This window comes from Aptenodytes forsteri, unplaced genomic scaffold, assembly GCF_000699145.1.
Source record: "Aptenodytes forsteri isolate BGI_AS27 unplaced genomic scaffold, ASM69914v1 Scaffold309, whole genome shotgun sequence".
Classification (NCBI taxonomy): domain Eukaryota; kingdom Metazoa; phylum Chordata; class Aves; order Sphenisciformes; family Spheniscidae; genus Aptenodytes; species Aptenodytes forsteri.
In genome coordinates this window covers 5,307,364-5,325,959 of record NW_008795857.1, presented here as the reverse complement: position 1 = coordinate 5,325,959, position 18,596 = coordinate 5,307,364, and the positions used below count along the sequence as shown (strand labels likewise).

The window sequence follows — 18,596 nt, the reverse complement described above, 5'->3', positions numbered from 1 at the left end:
TGTGAAGCTGTCTCTTGGGAACCTTTTTTTTCTTCAATTATGAATTAGTTGGTAAGAGAATTTGAAGTACTTGGGGAAATTAATGATTACAGAATGGTTCTAAATAGAAATCTCTCAAAAAAACGGGAGGGGGAGAATGCTTCCTAGTCTGTATTCACTAACCATTAGATACTTCATTTATCACTTCCATTGATTATGCTTCAAAGTATGCTTTCTGAGTGGAAAATTCACATCCCATTTCACCCGAAATTTTTTTTTTTTAATGCAGGATCTGTGTATTGGTATTTTGTATTGCTGAATTATGTGAAGGATGAAGACTTGGCAGGATGTAGTACAGCTTGTGCATCATTGCTAACTGCTGTGTCCCGACAGTTGCAGGATCGCCTAACACCTATGGAAGCATTACTTCAAACAAGGTACTAAGAAATGGTGGTTGTTTTAAACTTAATAAAAGCAAACATACAAACTGTCTAATGCCATCCTCTGGTGTTCTGAAAAAGGTTGGCTGTTTAAAAAAAGATGCATTTTGCCGTATTTGTTTGAGCAAAAATTAATTTGATACGGCTCTGGAAAACAGTTTTGACTTGTGCAAAGTTAAAGGTGAATTTAATTGCTATCCTGCAATTTACAGTGCACTTTAAAGCAGAAAATGTGTACGTAATGTTTGAAGTCTGTGCAATCCTTAAGTTAGTATTTATGATTTTTAGTTTAAAGTTTAATAAAGCATGTCCTATTTTGAGTATGGGAGGGAATCAAATATACTCTGAATAGTTTCAGTTCTGCATAACGCTACACAAAATTGTAGTCTCTCTGTAAACTGACGATACATTTAATGTATTGCTACTAACAGCCAGATTCTAAGTGTAGAGACCTGGAGTAACTTACTGGGAATGCAGGTTCTTATTATAAATTATATATCAGTGTAATTTCAGACTGTGATGTTGCATCTTTTACATATTGAACTGATTGGCAATTTAACTTTGGATTTACGTGATACCTAAAGGAAGTCTCCGATGGTTCAGTTTTGTAGCAGTTCCCAAAGCCATATTATGATGATGGGAACATGCTGCTGTTAGACAGCTCTTTCGATTGTGATTTGTGGGCAAGAGTTTTCCTCCAAGTCAACCAAGATCAAGGTAGAAGAGGTTTGGTAGAGGTTAGTTCAGAATCTTCAGATCAAATTGAAAATTTAGTAATCTTCAGTTTTCGAGGGGGGGATGTTTGGTTGGGTTTTTTTAAAAGGACTGTAATCCCAAAATACTTGATAAAAACTTGTTCTCAGGTGTTATACTTGGATCCTTATCATGCTCTCTCCTACATTCCTCTTCTCAGTTATTATTTTATTTCACTATCTGTAATCCTTGCAGTTGATTAGAAGACTTATCCCAGCAATAGAAGTGGTGACTGGATAATGGAGAATTTTAAAAAATACACAAAGTGAACTGGAAAAATAAAAGGTTTTGTGTTTTCATGTTGAATTTTCTTTAGAAACCAAATGTGGTGGAGAAAAACGTGAAAATTCCACTTGACATGAGAATGACACCTTTCTGTAGGAATTGACTCATTCCTTCATATAGATTGTTTCCAAGTACCTCCTTTAAACAGCATATCTGAAATAGAAGTTCTTTTCCTTTCCAGTTGCCCGCTTTTGACTTTGGCACATGTGACATTTCAGATCCCTTAGTGGTGAATGCAGCTGTCTGCATCTCGAGAGAAGCTTTCTGAAGTGAGCCCCTGTTCTTGGCATCCTTCAAGCTTAGGTTTTCTGAATGTTTCTAGATGGTGTTTTACTGATTTTCTTCTTGGAACTAAATTTGCTTTCTCTTTTTAACTCAGTATCCCCATAGTTAGGATAAGAATAGCAGCAGATGCATCTCTCTAATCCCATACTTGATTACTATAGCTCTGTCTCTAGCAAGGACTGACTTTCTTGACTTAGTTTACTAATTTAGGCAGAATTTACTAGCCTTTCCTTTATATGTCTACAGATCAAGAGAATACTGTCATTTCTCTTTTTTTTTTTAACATAGAAGATAAGTATTAATATATATTTTTTTAAAAAAAGAGAAATTAGTAGGCAGCCGTTGCTTTACTCTTTTTCCCTTCCCTCTCCCTGAGTTGTATTTCACCATATTTGTGTGCATTTGTGTTGCAGAGTTTCTAGTATTGTTTTTTTCTTCTTTGTCATTGTTCCCAGGTACAATAGCCTATTATTTGGTAATCAAATAAAAGCAGATGTCTGCTTAAAGGATCTGCACATTCATTTTGTCTTAAGGCAGAGTAGTGCTCATTTTACTATCATGTGCCGCAATAAAGCAAGTAAAACTTGCAAGGATAAGGCCAGATGGGTGTGTTATATGACTTGCAGTTCAGAGAGCAACAAAAAAGGGATTTCAGACAGTGTTTTAGGCTGTCCTACAACAAAGCAGGTTGGTTTGTTTCTAGCAAATCTGACGAATTTCTCCAGTCTGTTCTTGAAAGCACCTGATTAAAGTAGTGGTGGAATTTAATTATTCTAAATATTGTGAGCTATTACATGGCTTAATTATTCTTATCATTAACACTTGAACTGTCCTCCTACCCATGTCTAATCTGAAATCTCTCCTGCTGCAACTAAAGCCTTTTAATGTTTGTGTCCTGTCCACCTTGGTGATAAAGAGCAGATTATTTAATTCTTAACAAATTTTGGATGTCTAGAGGATGTTTCTATCTTGATCATATTCTCCAGATCTGTAGTCATTCTTAAAGCATTTCCTTGAGCTGTTTTCTTTGGTCCTCATCTTCCTTGAATTGTAGTACACAAAATTGTAAACATTATCCCGGTTGAGATCTCTGAGTAAAGCAGAAGAGGTATTTCACATTTATATTCATTACTGCATAGATGAATAGGGTGATGGATTTTTTTTTCTGTGACATTGTTGATTCATTCTTTGTTTTTTGTTGATGTAACTTCTATATCCTTTTCCAAAAAATGTGTCTAATGAAGCTTAAAACTGAACCTTATTCCTGCTGAAGTATCAGTAAAAGGCACTATGCTTATTGAAATAAACCTGGGTTGGACAGAATATATTTAACTCTCTGCAATACATTCAAATTCTGATCCTATTCTGCAAAGCTCTTGTAACCCCTTTTTAGGTTTTATCATCTGCTTACTTAATAAATCAAACTCTTCACTTAAATCATGCAAGTAATCAGTGTTAATGTTGAGCTGACCTAATTTATTGAGTTTGTAAATCTGAGGTGTAAAACAGGCCATGAAGGTACCCTACTGAATTTCGTCTGAGCATTTTTGTGTGTTTTAGTAACCACTTTAAAGTAGCATGTTGTCCTACTTTGCTTATGAATAAAGGTCATGCAGCAAACACGTCAGTCTTGCTAGATGTGCAGTACGCACTTTTTCTGCGTAGTGCATGCTTGTAGAGAGCAACCTAGATTCATCTAATACGTGCTGTTCTTAGTATAAAGTTGTCGTCTTAAATTTGCTACCTTGTAGGGGCTTGTAAGTAACTCGGTTGGGGAATGTATGTTAAATGGGTTGATCTGTAATTCTCAGATTTTCTTTCCTCTCTCTCTCTCTCTTTTTTTTTTTTTTTTTTTTGGAAGATCTGTATTAATTATTGCCCTTTTGTATAACATTTTCTGACTAGTTACAGTCTTAGTATTGTGTGGCAAAAAGCATTTAGCCCAGCTAGCGTGGAAGCATTTTAACATTCAGAGAAGTCTAGAACCTGTTCTACCTTGTTGCTGGTGTTGTAGTATTCGTGTAGACGTTTATCCTTTTGTGACTGCTTGATCAAAAAAGACGTTTAAACACCCCAGCCTTCTCAGCATTACCTGTTGGGGGCCTTCCTCGCTTGCTAAAGAACAGAGAAGCTGCTTGGAGGCAGAGGGAAAAGGGAGTGGAAGAACTTCCTGTCGCTGCTGATGTGTTCATGGAAATATTTCATATTTGTTCTGGCTCTTGCCAGTCAAAGTGCAAAGTGTTATATGTTTCTCACTTTTGTACCTACACAGATGCATTCTTTCTTTCTATTCTGCTTGATAATTTGGCCTGATTTCCATTTTTTCTCCTCTTGTCAGTTGCTGGTAATAGGTATTGGTACACAGAAAAACCAATACTGATTTTGTTATTACTTTGGATTTTCCTTTTTCTTGGCTTATAAAACCCTAATTGATTTGGGATCACCTTGTTACCTGAGTGATTGTATTTTTTTTTTTTTCCCCTGCAGTACTGCCAGAGTAGGAGTAATGAGATTTTCTTCTGTTGAGAGATTTAAAGTACTCGCAAGTGTTGATTGGTATCCCTAGCAGCATTTCCTTTTTTCTTCTTACTTCAGCTGGAAGAACAAGCTGAGGTGGAATTTCTTTGCTGTTTTGGAAAACAGTGCTGTGTTTTTATTGACTTCAGATAAATGTCTGATTTACCATATGCAGGTGTGCATATTGCTGTGGCTAATTGTCTAAGGCTTTAGTTCTAGTTTTCGTGTCTGAGTGTGATTGTGTGTCATGTTTCCAGCACAGTATTACATCTTCAAAACTATTTAGTAACAAAGAGTTACTTATTTAGCATCATAAGTTGTTTGAAAAGGTCACCTAATAAATGACTCGAATGAAATATAAGTAAATGGTAATTTCTAAGATATGTCAGTTGAATGAAAAGAATAGTTTGGAATATAATAAATCCTGATGATTAAATACTTGGCCTTTTTCTGTAAATAATTTAATGTAAATTCTTGTTGTTTGAATAGTGCTGTTTGTCTTATTCCTTTTGCAGATATGGATTATATAGTTCACCTTTTGATCCAGTTCTGTTTGATTTGGAAATAAGTGGCTCTTCTTGTAAAAATGTAAACAGCAGCAGCATTGGAGTACAGTCAGATGAAATTGATTTGTCTGATGTTCTATCAGGTACGTATGTTTAACAGTAACCTATTGTGGAAGAATTGATAATTCTCTCTATTATACTGTTTTCCTTTAGTGAAGATGTGGTTTTATACTTTCCATCTGTTTTATAGCTGTACATAATGAAGTTCAAGATACTCTCTTGCTTCGTGAGATCTCTTACATTTCCTGTAGCCCTTAGGACAAGAAAAAAGCCTCTTTCTGGAATCTGTTCTTTTCTTATCCTATAGAAGATCTAAGAAAAGGCTAGAGATTAAACAGAAAGGCTGCTATCATTCACTGGGTCAGAGTCATCTAGGAAGCATCTGTCACTTCTATTGAGCAGCTTCCTTGAGATACATTATTATTCAGTTAGACTAGCAACCATCTCATAGGCAGAGAAACCTAAATGGATTTTTCTGAAGTCGGGAAGCTGCCATATGGCACTCTTCTACTTAAATATAACAGATTTAATGAGATATTTTTTCTGTTTCAGAGGCATTAAAATACCTTAGAAGCATATTTGTATCTATCCTCTCAGGTTAGTTCATAAGTGAATCTTTAGGCCATGGAATGTCCTAAGAATGAGATAATTTTTACCTGTCAGGAAAGTCTTTTCATAGCAAGCATATTCATCAGTCATCATGACTCCTTTCCTTTTCTTGTATGCTCTTGTCCATCTCCTTCCCATCCCTCCCTCTATACAACACTGAATTTGTTAGTATATTGAATAAGTCTAGTTTTTATACTAACTTGGTATATGATCTTAGTTGGTCTGTTATTTTCTTTCTCCTCCTTTCCAGTGACATCAATGTATTTTTGCAGGCTAATTTTCTCACAGTGTAGAAAGTATAGAGCATCCATATATAATTTATTTCTGGAATTAAGAAGGTTACACTATGCTTCTGCTGTCACATTTGATAGTTTACTTATTAAGGTACTCTGTTCAGATTTGGCAACATTATCCATTTTAAAATATACTTCTATTTACATTGTGGATGTGATAGTAGTAAGGTGTTTGTTCCACAACATGAAGTAATAAAATATGTGGATTGTATTTAGTTGTCCCTTTCGACTCTTCATGACTTGAAATGTCGCTATCAAGAAAACATTAGCTGATTGTGCAGATATTTATTTCTCTTTCAGGAAATGGGAAAATAAGTAGCTGTGCAGCTGCTGAAGGTAGTTTTACTTCCCTTACTGGACTTCTGGAAGTTGAACCTCTGCACTTTACCTGTGTTTCAACAAGTGATGGAACTAGAATAGAAAGGGACGATGCAAGTACGTTTACTGGTATATACAATTTTTCATTTTTTCTACTTAGCATAGTTCCACAGTATGATATTTTTAATTGGACATAATGAGCACTGTTTGGCAAACAGATTGCCTATAGTTTTATGTGTTGAAATGTTTTGGGTTTTTTTTTTTAAATAGTTATTCTGTGTGAAGTTAAACTTCTGTGAAGTTAAAATTCTTAAAGCTTAACAAACAAACAAACTGGATTCCAAATTTATTAATTTGAATCAATTTGTTTCTATCAGAGTATAATATACAAGCTTGTATCTTTACCTTGCAGTCTTGTGTGGTGAAAGAATTCCAGGGCATTAGGTGGCTCTTCTGTAATGAAAATGTTGCATGTATCATGAGTGTGCATAGTCTATAACTATATATATGGTTTATAGACTATATATACTTTGTAATTCAAGATGATGTTACTTTGTAGCAAAAACTGGATAAAAGGACATATTTCTCATTTTTACATTGCTCTTAACAATTAGCAAGCAATTAAATTAAAGGTGTGTTTTATCATTTCTTTTCTACATACATGTTTTTGTTTTGTTTGTTTGTTTCATGCCAGTGAGTACCTTTGGGGTTACCCCAGCAGTTGGTGGCCTCTCTTCTGGAACGGTTGGGGAAGCCTCGACAGCACTGAGTTCAGCAGCCCAGGTAGCTTTGCAGTCTCTCTCTCATGCAATGGCCTCAGCCGAGCAACAGCTCCAGGTGCTGCAAGAGAAACAGCAGCAGCTTTTGAAGCTTCAGCAACAGGTTGGAGGCTATTTGGCTATTTTTTAATGCTGTCTCTAAACTTCAAAAGCTGAGAAAGTAGTTGCAGAGCTAGTCACCTTTTTTTTTTCTTTTTTTTTTCTTTCTCTGTAGTGTATTTGAGGAAGGAACAGCTCTGCACCAAGGATCACTCTTATTAAGCAAAATGCTGAGAGTGTCTCCCATGCTGCTTTGGTCTTTCAGACTTGTTTTTTGTGTATTTTGAGGGTGGGTTGGGAGTTTGTATTAAAACTAAGTCTTAATACATAAGTATATCACTCTGAAATTTAAAAAGCCTGCTGAAATGAAAAGCGCAATTGCCGACACAGGGAAGTACCAGTCGTAAAGCCATTGTCACCATGAAGCTTGGCTGTGTTGTCTCTACTTTGCTGTTCAGTTGTAGGTTTTTTATTATTATTTGATTACTCCAATTAATTACTTAATTACTCATGTTCCTCAGCAAGTGAGGTCAAATTGAATAGGGTTTCATTTTTCAGCTTATAGTTGGACATCTAACATGCCTATGTTGAAGGTAGCTTGGATTTATTAAATCCAGTTTTATAATGAAAGTTGAACTCGTAGTTCAGTACTACTACTGTGTTCACAAGCAGTATTATCTGTTACATACACTGCTTTCATTTTCCCCACAGAAAGCTAAGCTGGAAGCAAAACTGCATCAGACAACAGCAGCGGCAGCAGCAGCAGCATCAGCAGTTGGTCCTGTTCACAACTCTGTGCCTTCTAATCCAGTAGCAGCCCCAGGGTTCTTCATCCATCCTTCAGACGTCATTCCACCCACACCAAAAACAACTCCTCTATTCATGACTCCACCTTTGACTCCACCTAATGAGGCAGTTTCTGCTGTTATTAATGCAGAGCTTGCTCAGCTTTTCCCTGGTTCAGTCATTGATCCCCCAACAGTTAACCTTGCAGCACATAACAAAAATACAAGCAAGTCTAGAACGGTAATTATTTTTGTTTCTTTTTCTTATAGAAACAAGATGCTGTAAGCCTTATCAGGATCTAATTTGTACTTGAGTGCTAGTAAATATCTGTTTATTTGGAAAGGATATGAAAATTACATCACTAAATTTAGACCATATGAAAAGGAAGACTTCTGAAAGCAAGATAGAGTTATTATAGTACCTCAAATGGCTTCTTTTAATTGGAGCTAGCTTAACTGTATAAGGAGTTATTAATGCTTTGAGCTTAATAGTTATGGTTCATGCTCAAATCTAAATGTAGTGAGGTGTTGTCAAAATTGTACATCTTTAAATCACAAGAGGTTTTCTTACAGTCTTTTGTAAAGAACAGCTTATTATAAATGCATGTATTTTAATGATTTAATTTTACTGATGTTTTCCCACTCCTCAGAATCCACTTGGATCCGGTCTTGCTCTTGCAATATCTCATGCTTCACATTTTCTTCAACCTCCACCTCATCAGTCAATTATTATAGAGCGAATGCACTCAGGTAAAACCAGAATTCCTAATAATAATTTTGACACATTTTCTAATAAGAAGTGGAATATTTTCCAGGGTCTTAAGTAAGTTGCTTAGCTGCAGTCTAACTTGGCTTTCCAAAGAAAAGATATTTCTCAGTTTGCATTTCTGTTGTATCTGGAAGTTTAGGACCCAGCATTCAGTGATGTTTACCAAGTTGAAAAATCCTGGGGGCTGGGGGAGTATGTTTGGTCTCTGGACAGAGCACCTGTTCTGAAATGATGCATAAAAAGCGTAACAACTTTAAGTTGAAGCCAAAATTTTCTTTTCAATGGGTGCAAGCTGTAGTGAGAGATTCTGAGATTGTGCAGCTATTTTTAACCTCAAATATACACCTTTTGAACAATATATAAACGATGGCTTTATTGTTTGAGAAGAAACATCTCTTTGCTGGTTAGCATGCACTGGTATTTTAGGCAATCCTGTGGTTTTTCCCCTAGGTGCAAGAAGATTTGTGACCTTAGATTTTGGAAGACCTATATTACTGACGGATGTATTGATTCCCACTTGTGGAGACTTGGCTTCTTTGTCAATTGACATCTGGACTTTAGGAGAAGAAGTGGATGGAAGGCGACTGGTAGTGGCTACTGACATTAGCACACATTCGCTTATTTTACATGACTTGTTGCCACCCCCAGTTTGCAGGTTTATGAAGGTAAAAGGAGATAGACTGCGTACTCTATCTTTTAAACTGTTGATCTTTGTTAGTATGTGAACTTTCTTTTAAGTTCTCTTCAGACCAAACTTTAGTTGGCTATAAATTTTTTATGAGTTTTTGACTTGGTGTTTATTTTGCCTGTTTTGATACAATTGTGTTACAGTATAGTTGTGTTCTCTTTCAGATCACTGTTATTGGTCGATATGGTAGCACAAATGCCAGAGCAAAAATCCCATTAGGATTTTATTATGGCCATACCTATATCTTACCCTTTGAAAATGAGCTGAAACTAATGCACGATCCCCTCAGAGGAGAAGGTGAAGCTGCAAATCAGCCAGAAATTGACCAACATTTGGCAATGATGGTTGCGTTGCAAGAAGACATACAATGCAGGTTAGAAGAAAAAAATATATGTACTTAGTAGTTATTTTAACTTAAAAAACTGGGATATCATAATGTTACAGATTTTTTTTTTTCTTCCCATGATATTCTTCAGACCAAAGAAAACTCTGCCTTTGTTGTAGAGTTGTTACAGTGAATATCTTTATAGCAGTAACAAAGCCTACCACTGTATTTTTTTTTTTTTTTTTTTTTTAGTATCTGTTTTAACAGTGCATTCAAAATGGACCAGAAGTTGTCTTCTGGCAGGGTGACTGTCAAATGTATTGCCATTTGCTAATGTCTATTGAATTGTGTGTTGGAATGTTTCCCTTTAGGTACAACTTGGCCTGTCATCGGTTAGAAATCCTTCTGCAGAGTATTGACCTGCCACCACTCAATAGTGCTAACAATGCCCAGTACTTTTTACGAAAGCCAGACAAGGCAGTAGAAGAAGATAGCAGAGTATTTTCTGCTTACCAGGACTGCATTCAGCTACAGCTTCAACTCAACTTGGCTCACCATGCTGTTCAGAGGCTCAAAGTAGCTTTAGGTGCAAGCAGGAAAACGCTGAAGGAGCAATCTGATCCAAAAGAGTTGATTCAGATGTCATCCACAGAACAGTTACGCACCATCATTAGATACTTACTGGACACTTTGCTTAGTTTGCTTCATTCTTCCAATGGTTAGTATTTTTTAAGGTTTTGATATTTTTGTCATGTTTGTAGAAACAATTTACCATTGCTTCTATTTCTTGATCTGTACTTTCCCACTAGAAAGCTTTTAAACTATGTTCAGATATGTTTTACTATGATTGTAGTAGCTGGTAACATACAGTGTAAAGTTTCACCAGTGACACCAAGCCAACCTAACCACTTCCTGCTCCCAAAAAGGATAGGAGAGGGTGTCGAGGTCCTTCTCCCTTTTCCGTAGTCCTGGCTGCATATTCTTTTGTTCAGATAGTCATCTGAGCCTTCTGTGGGCTGATTCAGTTTGTTGAAGTATCAAAAGACTGCCCAGGTAGAATACTCATGTTGTTTTCGTAGGTAGAATCAGCTTGTGGAAGGATTTGTGGGCATTGAAGCCTGTGCAACACTGGGGATGGATTAGGCAGTTAGAAGTGGGGAGGGGAAGCAGAAATGGCTTCTGTGGGGGGGGAAAAAAAGTCATAAAACCAGTATCTCTACTCAGTTAATGATTTTTTAATATCCAGTAAGGATTTTTATTTCCTAAACTTTCAATTGAAAGAGTTCTTGGCAAATCGAAATTGAAAAGTCTGAGTAGGAGTGGTGGGTTTAAAAAAAAAAAAAAAAAAGCAGAACATTGCTATATTGATAGATAGGTGTGTCTGTCTTTGTAATTTTCTGTGCCAGTTTGTTCTTAAGCATAATGATGGTTTGGTTTTTGCTTTGTGTAGATTCCTTGGGGGTATTTGTACTGACATGAAATTGATTTGGTTTTGACCAAATAGCCTGGTCCTTATGGGTTACCTGTAAATTACTGTCTCCCTATGTGTTCCCTCCTCCTTCCCCACTGTGCCAATTAGTCTAAAGTTTTAAAAACTTCCTGCAAACTTTTTCCTCCTATGTTTTCAAGCCATTGCCTCCTTAAACATAGTTGCTTGTTCTCTTTTCTTAAAAGGGCACTCTGTTCCTGTGGTTCTGCAAAGTACTTTTCATGCTCAAGCTTGTGAAGAATTATTTAAACACCTGTGTATCAGTGGAACCCCAAAGATACGATTGCATACTGGCCTTCTGCTTGTTCAGCTCTGTGGAGGAGAAAGATGGTGGGGTCAGTTTCTCTCAAACGTACTGCAGGAGTTATACAACTCAGAGCAACTTCTCATATTCCCACAAGACAGGTAAGGTGTAAGTCTATAATGATACATTACCTGTGGACCACTTAAGTAATTCAATTGTTCATAACTTAACATTGGCATTGATAAAATGTGACTGAAGGATACTTATCCATCTATTCCATTGACTTAAGACATAGTCCCAAAAAAGCACTGCAAATGATAAATGTCTGATTGCAGTTATTTATTGCACCGATTTGGTGCTTGCACCACAATAAGTTGCTATTTTTCCTTACTTGGAGGTCTTCGCATACCTAGCAGGATTGCTCCCCGGTGTCAAAAATTGCCTTCTCCTTTATCAGGCTTAAATGCACCCTCATCATAGAGCTGCTCTTCTAATGCATTTTGGAAGTAGGATTGAGACTGGAAAGCACACTATTAGCATTTAATACAAAAGATTTCTCTGAGATAAGAGCAAACAAGGGTAGAGTTGAGCATTGAATGTTAGATGTGTTATTTCAGATTATTGAGGTCTTTAATATTCTAAACATTAGCATTTTATTTTAATCAAACATACTTGCTGTTCTGTAGTTTTTTGCCTTCTTTGGACAGCAACATTTATATTTTCTTTTTTTTTTTTTAAATGAATTGATTCAAGGATATAAGGATATATGGATTTAATTCTCTATCCCTGCTATTCAGTATATCATATGTAATAGGAAATAAACTGGATGAGATCTTGTTTCAGATGTATGAATTGGAATGCTCTGCTGACCTCTTGAGGGTGGAAGAGAAAATGTTCACCCTAAAATACTGCATTATCCTTACAACAATAGAATGTGAAGTCCAGTTCACTTGCTGGGCCACACTACTGCTTTCTGTAGCAATCTGCTTGTGTCTCAAATGAAAGCCTAGGGGAATATTGTTCTATAAGGGGTGTTTCAGAATATTACTGGATCTGAAAAAGAAATAAAATCTTAAATATGTAAATTTTATTTTTAGGGTCTTCATGTTGCTTTCTTGCATTGGCCAAAGATCGCTTAGCAACAGTGGTGTTTTAGAAAGTTTACTTAATCTCCTGGATAACCTGCTGTCACCACTGCAACCTCATTTACCTGTGCACAGAAGAACTGAAGGTAGCCTTCTAATTTGGGAAACTATATTTTCATATTCATTATAAGCTAGGAAATTGAGAGACTAGCTCACAATTTTTGGTGTATTAAAAGAAGAAATTGCTCATTTACTCTATTTCCAAAACACAGTTGTCTTTTAAAATGTGCTTAAACTTCTTGTTCTTTAGGTGCTAAAAGAGATTCCTTCCCCCGCCCCACCCCCGTTTAAACCTGAGCAAAATCTATTTGGTTGCTTTTAATTCAGCTAGGAAGCTTTAAAGTTTTAACAAACTGGGGGGAACATCCAATGTGTAGACAGCTCTAGTGACTCTAGTGAATGACTTTGGAATTCAGCAGTTTGGAAAGAAGTGCCCCTTTTTGCTCATGAGATCCTTTCTAAGTTTCAAGCTTTTGAGGTAAAACATGGTTATGAAGACAAGTTTGTTAGGGGTAGCTGCATGGTTTCTGCAAACTACATGGGGGTTTTTTGTAATCACAAGGAATTTACGTTTTTTTGACCCTAAAAAAATTAGTGAAGTTATATTCTCCAACCTTGATTTTCTTTGAGTGTTTCTTAACTACCCTAAGTTTGAAGAAAATGCTTGCTTTTGAAAACATCAAACTCTGGGCTACTTCATTTGTTACGTACATGTAGCAGAGCATTGTAGAAGATACGTTGTTTAAAATTCTCTAGTGCTGTGAAGTTGATAAATGCCAGCTGAGACTCCACCCTTACTTTTTACCTTGTCTCCTGATGTAAACAAGCCTCCAGCTGGTGTCAGAAGCTGTCCTATTGCTTCCCATTGGTCTACTGTGTACTTTCTCTATCGTGGCCGTATCCTGCTGTAGTCTCTAACTAGTTTGAGGCAAACCCAAGCTTACATCTCCTCTACCTCTGTTTGCACTCTCCCCACAGCTGCCAATTCCTTTCATAGCTCTTGCCTTACTAGTTGTCCTCACGGAGGACTTTAGGAAGCAGAAGTAACTGATACTTCAGAGCTTTATTTGCTGGTCTTCCAGCTTTCTTCCTCCTGGACAGTACAGGTGAGTACTAGGGCATTATTATGTGTGGTGGAAGCATCAGGTACGGCAGAAGAAATTCCTATTTGAGAACTATCACACATAACTAAGGGTCAAAGGGGTAAAAACATTGGGAAAAAAGTCAGAAAACAAGGGACAATCAGAGCAAGAGGTGAGTGTTGTGGATAGAGAAGAGTTGTAAACTTTGAGGCAGAGGGGGAAAAAAGGAATAAGCAAAAGACACTTGGAGGGAGGGAGAGAAGCTGAAAATTTTGATTTTTTTAGGAGAGAAAAGGAAAAGAAATGCACTTGTTTAAACAAAAGTATGAAAAGGTATATACTTCACTCTGCAGCAGGCTCCTTTCTTTTTATTCTGCCAACCGGAAAGGTGTGTAGCAGTCACCAGCGCTGCTCATTTCTGTTCTTGCAATTTAGCCTGCAGTTCCTGTTCAGGTCCTGTTATGGGGAGGCCTCCTGTTCCTCTGCCTGCTTGGGGTGGGCTGCTTTCTGCCAGTGTGGGCAGGAAACTGGAGTTAACAGTCAGGACCTGCATCCTATTGCTTGGGCTGCCAGCAATAGGCAGCAGTAGCAGTGATTTTGGACAAGTTGTTTCTGTGCCTTAGTTTTCTTGTTTGACCTGGAATTAATAATAGCTTGAGTTAATTAAAGCTTTCTTTGAGATCAGTGCATGAAAAGTGTAGTGTAGTTAAGTGTGGCTCAGCACAGTGCGCAGATACGAAAATATGTTTGTAACCTCTAGTACTAATGACTTTGCTGTATTGATATTATGTAAAAGTATGCCATTTGCATAATGACTGTGATTAAGTGGTCATTAATTGTAGGTTTCTGGACTTTATTGAGCGCTCATGAGTTCACTTTAGAACTGTTCATTTAGATTTGCTCATACACACAAAGATTTTTCTTGCATGGTGTGTAAGATACGGGTTTTTTTCCCTTCTGCCTGTACAAAAATACTGCATTTAATATGTGAGACTGAAATAGGCAATAGCCAGTCATTAGTGCCGCCAGCATGGGTCATCTAGTCTGAACTCAGTCTTGGCTTTCCTGCATCTTAATCAAATGGCTATGTGAAAATACACTAACAAAGGAGTAAAAATGAAAGTATTTGGGTGCACGGTTATAACTGTCTTGTTGGAGCCCTGGTTGATGGAAGAATTTCACACTATGGAATTTGAGACATCTAATTTATGTGCTTTAATGGAAGCAGCTGTCATTCTGTATTTGGTATTTAGGAAATTTAGACATACAATTTTTGACTTTTAAAAAAAAATGCTGCTTAATTTTTAGCTTTAATAGTAGAGGTGAAGCTTTTGACTTCTGACTTCATCAGACTAAGAGAACTGTGACATTTTCTCTTGCACCTGAGTTCTATACTGAATGTTTGATTTCTTCCCTCATTTATGAGTGCTCAGACTCTTATCCACATTTAAAAATAAAAAAAAAGGGGGAGTGGAATCTTTGTGGCCTAGTGAAATGTGTGTCATCTGATGCTTTTTATGATTTCTTTAAAACTAGTTTGTTATGGCTTCAAAACTTTATTAAGGCACTCAAATCTATTTATTTTGAAGGAGTTTTAGACATTCCCATGATCAGCTGGGTTGTAATGCTGGTGTCCAGACTACTGCATTACGTAGCTACTGTTGAAGATGAAGCAGCCACAGCCAAGAAACCTCTGAATGGAAAGGAGAGGGAACGATTTTTGACAGGTATGTAACACTTATTATCAAAACATGCTTCTATGTTACTGGTTTGGGATTTGTTCAAATAATTAAAATGTACTTTCAATTCACTTGAAAAATGAGATTGTAAAAATAGACGTTGTGATTATTTTATTTGCACTGCTGTCTGCTTCTTTATGTCCCCTTCTCCTTAGAAATATGACCTCTTCCATTTTTTTAAAGTGAAAAATACAGGATTGATTTTTAGTTTGTAAAATGTCTGTATATTATCCTGTGACTCCAGGACCTGGCAATTGAGAGTACACCATGTTGAGACAGTTTGTATTGTGAGAAAGGGCAACAGTATGACTTTGGTATTTGCCATGGTATTTGTAGCCAGTATTTTTAAATGGATTTTTTTGTCTGTTTATTATTATTTAAGTGGATTAGCTATGGTTCTCTTTGAACATCTTCTCTACAAATGAAAACTGTAAAGCTTTTGCGTTATGGAAGCTGTTCAGGTATTTTTATTTAGGACAGTCTTGCTTACCTCCTTATATGTTTTAAAAATAATGAAAACAAGATGGTACCACTGCATTTTAAAATCGCACAGAAATATTACCATCAGTGGTGACAGTTGCATAACACTAAGACAGTTTTAGATTTTGCTTGTTTCTTTAGTATTTAGTGTATGGCGATGCTAACCATTGCTGCAATGTAAATGCTTTTCTCTGGAGTTAAGTGAGGTTTAATAAGATGGATTAATGTTTCCTTTTTTTTCTATTTCCATTAGGAAACCAGTGGAGTTTTATAAATAATAGCCTTCACACTCAGAGTCTGAGCAGATCTACTAAAGGCAACAGTAGCCTAGATAGACTGTATTCCCGAAAGATCAGAAAACAGCTTGTGCATCATAAACAGGTGACTTCCAGCACAGTAGTAGCTATTTTCACAGAAGTATATCTCATTTATTGTATATCTCATTTCTTGGAAGAACAGCTTTGGCCTTGGGACTCATTCAGCCTTGCTTTTGCATAGGTCTGGTTCTGTAGCTAAAGGCTGCCTAACTTCTTTGACATTCGTCTCAAACCGTGGGGCATGGGATCTGCTGGAAGAACAGATGTTGGAGTGTACTGTTGCACTCTGTGGCCCATATTGGACAGTAAATATAATTTATGTTCTAGATAAATCTGGGTACATCTGAGTGCAAGCACCTAGGCTGTGATTTAAAAGTTGGTAATTCTTAAGACACAAAATTTTCATTTCTAAATGCAACCATGCAGGTTTTATGACCCTGGACATGTATGTCTTGAGCTCCTTTAAAAACACTGTTTCTTCTTAAAATTCATCTGTTCTGGGTCTGCTAGTAGCCCTTTATGGTGTCTTAGTTAAAATTGTATATAAACTGTATTTTAAAAGCTCAAGCTACAATTTGAACTGAAGATTACTATCATATGAACATACTGATCCTTTTAACATCTTATTGCTTAAATTTTCATTTTTTCCTATTAACATTTTCTTTTAGCAACTTAACTTATTAAAAGCAAAACAGAAGGCTTTGGTGGAACAGATGGAAAAAGAGAAAATACAAAGCAACAAAGGATCATCATACAAACTTTTAGTAGAACAGGCAAAACTAAAGCAGGCTACTTCAAAGGTATGATGCTCTGAAACTGTAACTGACTTCTTGTCCTTTGTGTGAAAAGACCTGTTCCTGCAAAGTCATTTTTGTCCTACGTTGACCTTATTTTAAAAAGTTGTTTCATCATGGCAGCTATCAAGTATATTCTGGTGCTGAAAACAGCAGCCATCTGGAAATTTCTTGCACTGTGAAAACTAGTTTGTCCTTCTGCAGGGTTTTTTTTAGGTAGTCATGGCCAAAATCACTAATAATCTTGTAGCTTTGGGAGCGCCAGTCATATCTTTAAACTTTGGATAACATATACCAATAGAAATGTAAAATAATATTTTATATGGCTAACTTTTATGCATGATACTCTTCTGGATGCTCTCCTGGGTGAGTAATCAGAAAAGAATCATGCCAATGACTGTCTCCCTGAACTAATAAGTACGACTTTTGAGAACGTTTTCTGACTTTTCTCAAAAGCTTCTTAGCTTCCTAAAAGTACCTATCACGTAAGTTGTGGCATCTTGCAGTAAGCCCCACATACTGAGAGTGGACGTGGTAGTTAAAAAGTTGTTTTGATTATGAGATGAGGTGCTGAAATTCAGGGATTTCTGGAGATGGCAACATGCACTTTGCAGGGAACACAAAAAAAATGTGTAAATCTTTCCAGCTACCAAACTTAGGTATCTCTTTAAATACTTACTCTCTAGTTCCAGAAATACTAATGTCTGTTAGGATGACTGAAAGTAGGCCTGTGGAAGGAGATTATAGAATGTTGGACCTTAAAGGTAATCTAAAGGGAAATCTTACAACTTCCAGTAATTATGAAAAAGTACCCCCAAAATTTAAACACCAGCATAAATATAAATCCCTAAGTTTTCACTAACTCTGCTTGTCATCAGCTGTTCTTTCCTGCACTGTCTTCTGCTTTATTCCAGCAGGTTGTATCAGGGGGGGCTACTCCACTGGTGGCCCCCTTGAGACATCTTTAAATGAGTCACTGGCTGAAATAAGCTGTCCAGCTATTTAAGTTTCACTTTATAGCAGCCATATTGCATCAAAAAAGCATGTTGAAATAAAAAGTTTTCCCCTTGCAGTATCTTAACATCTAGTTATGGCATTACTGTACACTTGATAGTTGCATTTCATGCAGTTTTTACTACTTTGCCTACTAATCACTTTCAGTTACGACAAGCTGTGAGTAACTTAAAACATTTATTGCGTTTAGGAGAAAGCTGAAACCTTTGTGTTAGTAAATAGTTCTTTCTCTGGTCTACTTCAGTAGCTACTACTTAAGTGAGATTGTAAGAGGCGTTTGTGTTACCTGATTTTTGACTTCTTGTGTAGCTGATAAAATGAACTGATCTGCTAAATGCGTGCCCTTGGTGGATGGGAGGATAAATAAAAGCACCTTCTTTCCTCCATTGAATTTGTAGACCCTCTGTCAAAAAGGTTGTAGTTTAGAGCCCTGATCAAGTATCAGGCTAGTTCAATTTATGGTGGCTAATGAACACTTTGTACCCTGGAAGTATTAAGAAAGTTAGAAATTATTGATGGTTTATCTAATGTAAAGAACTGAGAAGTCAGCATTCTTGTAAGGGTAAATTTCCATAGTAGCTATTTTTATATGCAGTTTGCTTCATGGTAACCATAGCTTTATATGCAGGTATGGAAATATGACAGAAACTTCTAAAATGCATATTCTCAGTATGCTTTTTGGCAGACATAAAGGCTTAATTGGCACTTGTGCAGAACTGGATAATTTGGTTATGAGTCTGTCACCTGAGATAACATGCTGCCAAAACAAATTTCTGCCACTAAAGCCTTAATTCCATTCCAGATTCTCATATATTCTTAGACTCTCCTTTTTTTTTTTTTTTGAAGTTTTACAGTTACTGTT

The 18,596-nt window shown here is 36.6% G+C and overlaps 1 protein-coding gene across 1 annotated transcript in view; it reads left to right on the top strand.

Annotated features, from left to right (window-relative positions):
- Positions 1–18,596, top strand: part of BIRC6 (baculoviral IAP repeat containing 6) — a 175,142-nt gene that overhangs the window by 42,359 nt on the left and 114,187 nt on the right. Inside the window, exons 21-34 of the mRNA XM_019473244.1 lie at positions 269–416; positions 4,775–4,908; positions 6,028–6,162; positions 6,740–6,927; positions 7,575–7,889; positions 8,299–8,398; positions 8,868–9,082; positions 9,270–9,478; positions 9,802–10,148; positions 11,105–11,324; positions 12,261–12,394; positions 14,980–15,117; positions 15,863–15,990; positions 16,595–16,726. Coding sequence (XP_019328789.1) covers positions 269–416; positions 4,775–4,908; positions 6,028–6,162; positions 6,740–6,927; positions 7,575–7,889; positions 8,299–8,398; positions 8,868–9,082; positions 9,270–9,478; positions 9,802–10,148; positions 11,105–11,324; positions 12,261–12,394; positions 14,980–15,117; positions 15,863–15,990; positions 16,595–16,726 — 2,543 coding nt within the window. The remainder of the gene's footprint in view (positions 1–268; positions 417–4,774; positions 4,909–6,027; positions 6,163–6,739; positions 6,928–7,574; positions 7,890–8,298; positions 8,399–8,867; positions 9,083–9,269; positions 9,479–9,801; positions 10,149–11,104; positions 11,325–12,260; positions 12,395–14,979; positions 15,118–15,862; positions 15,991–16,594; positions 16,727–18,596) is intronic.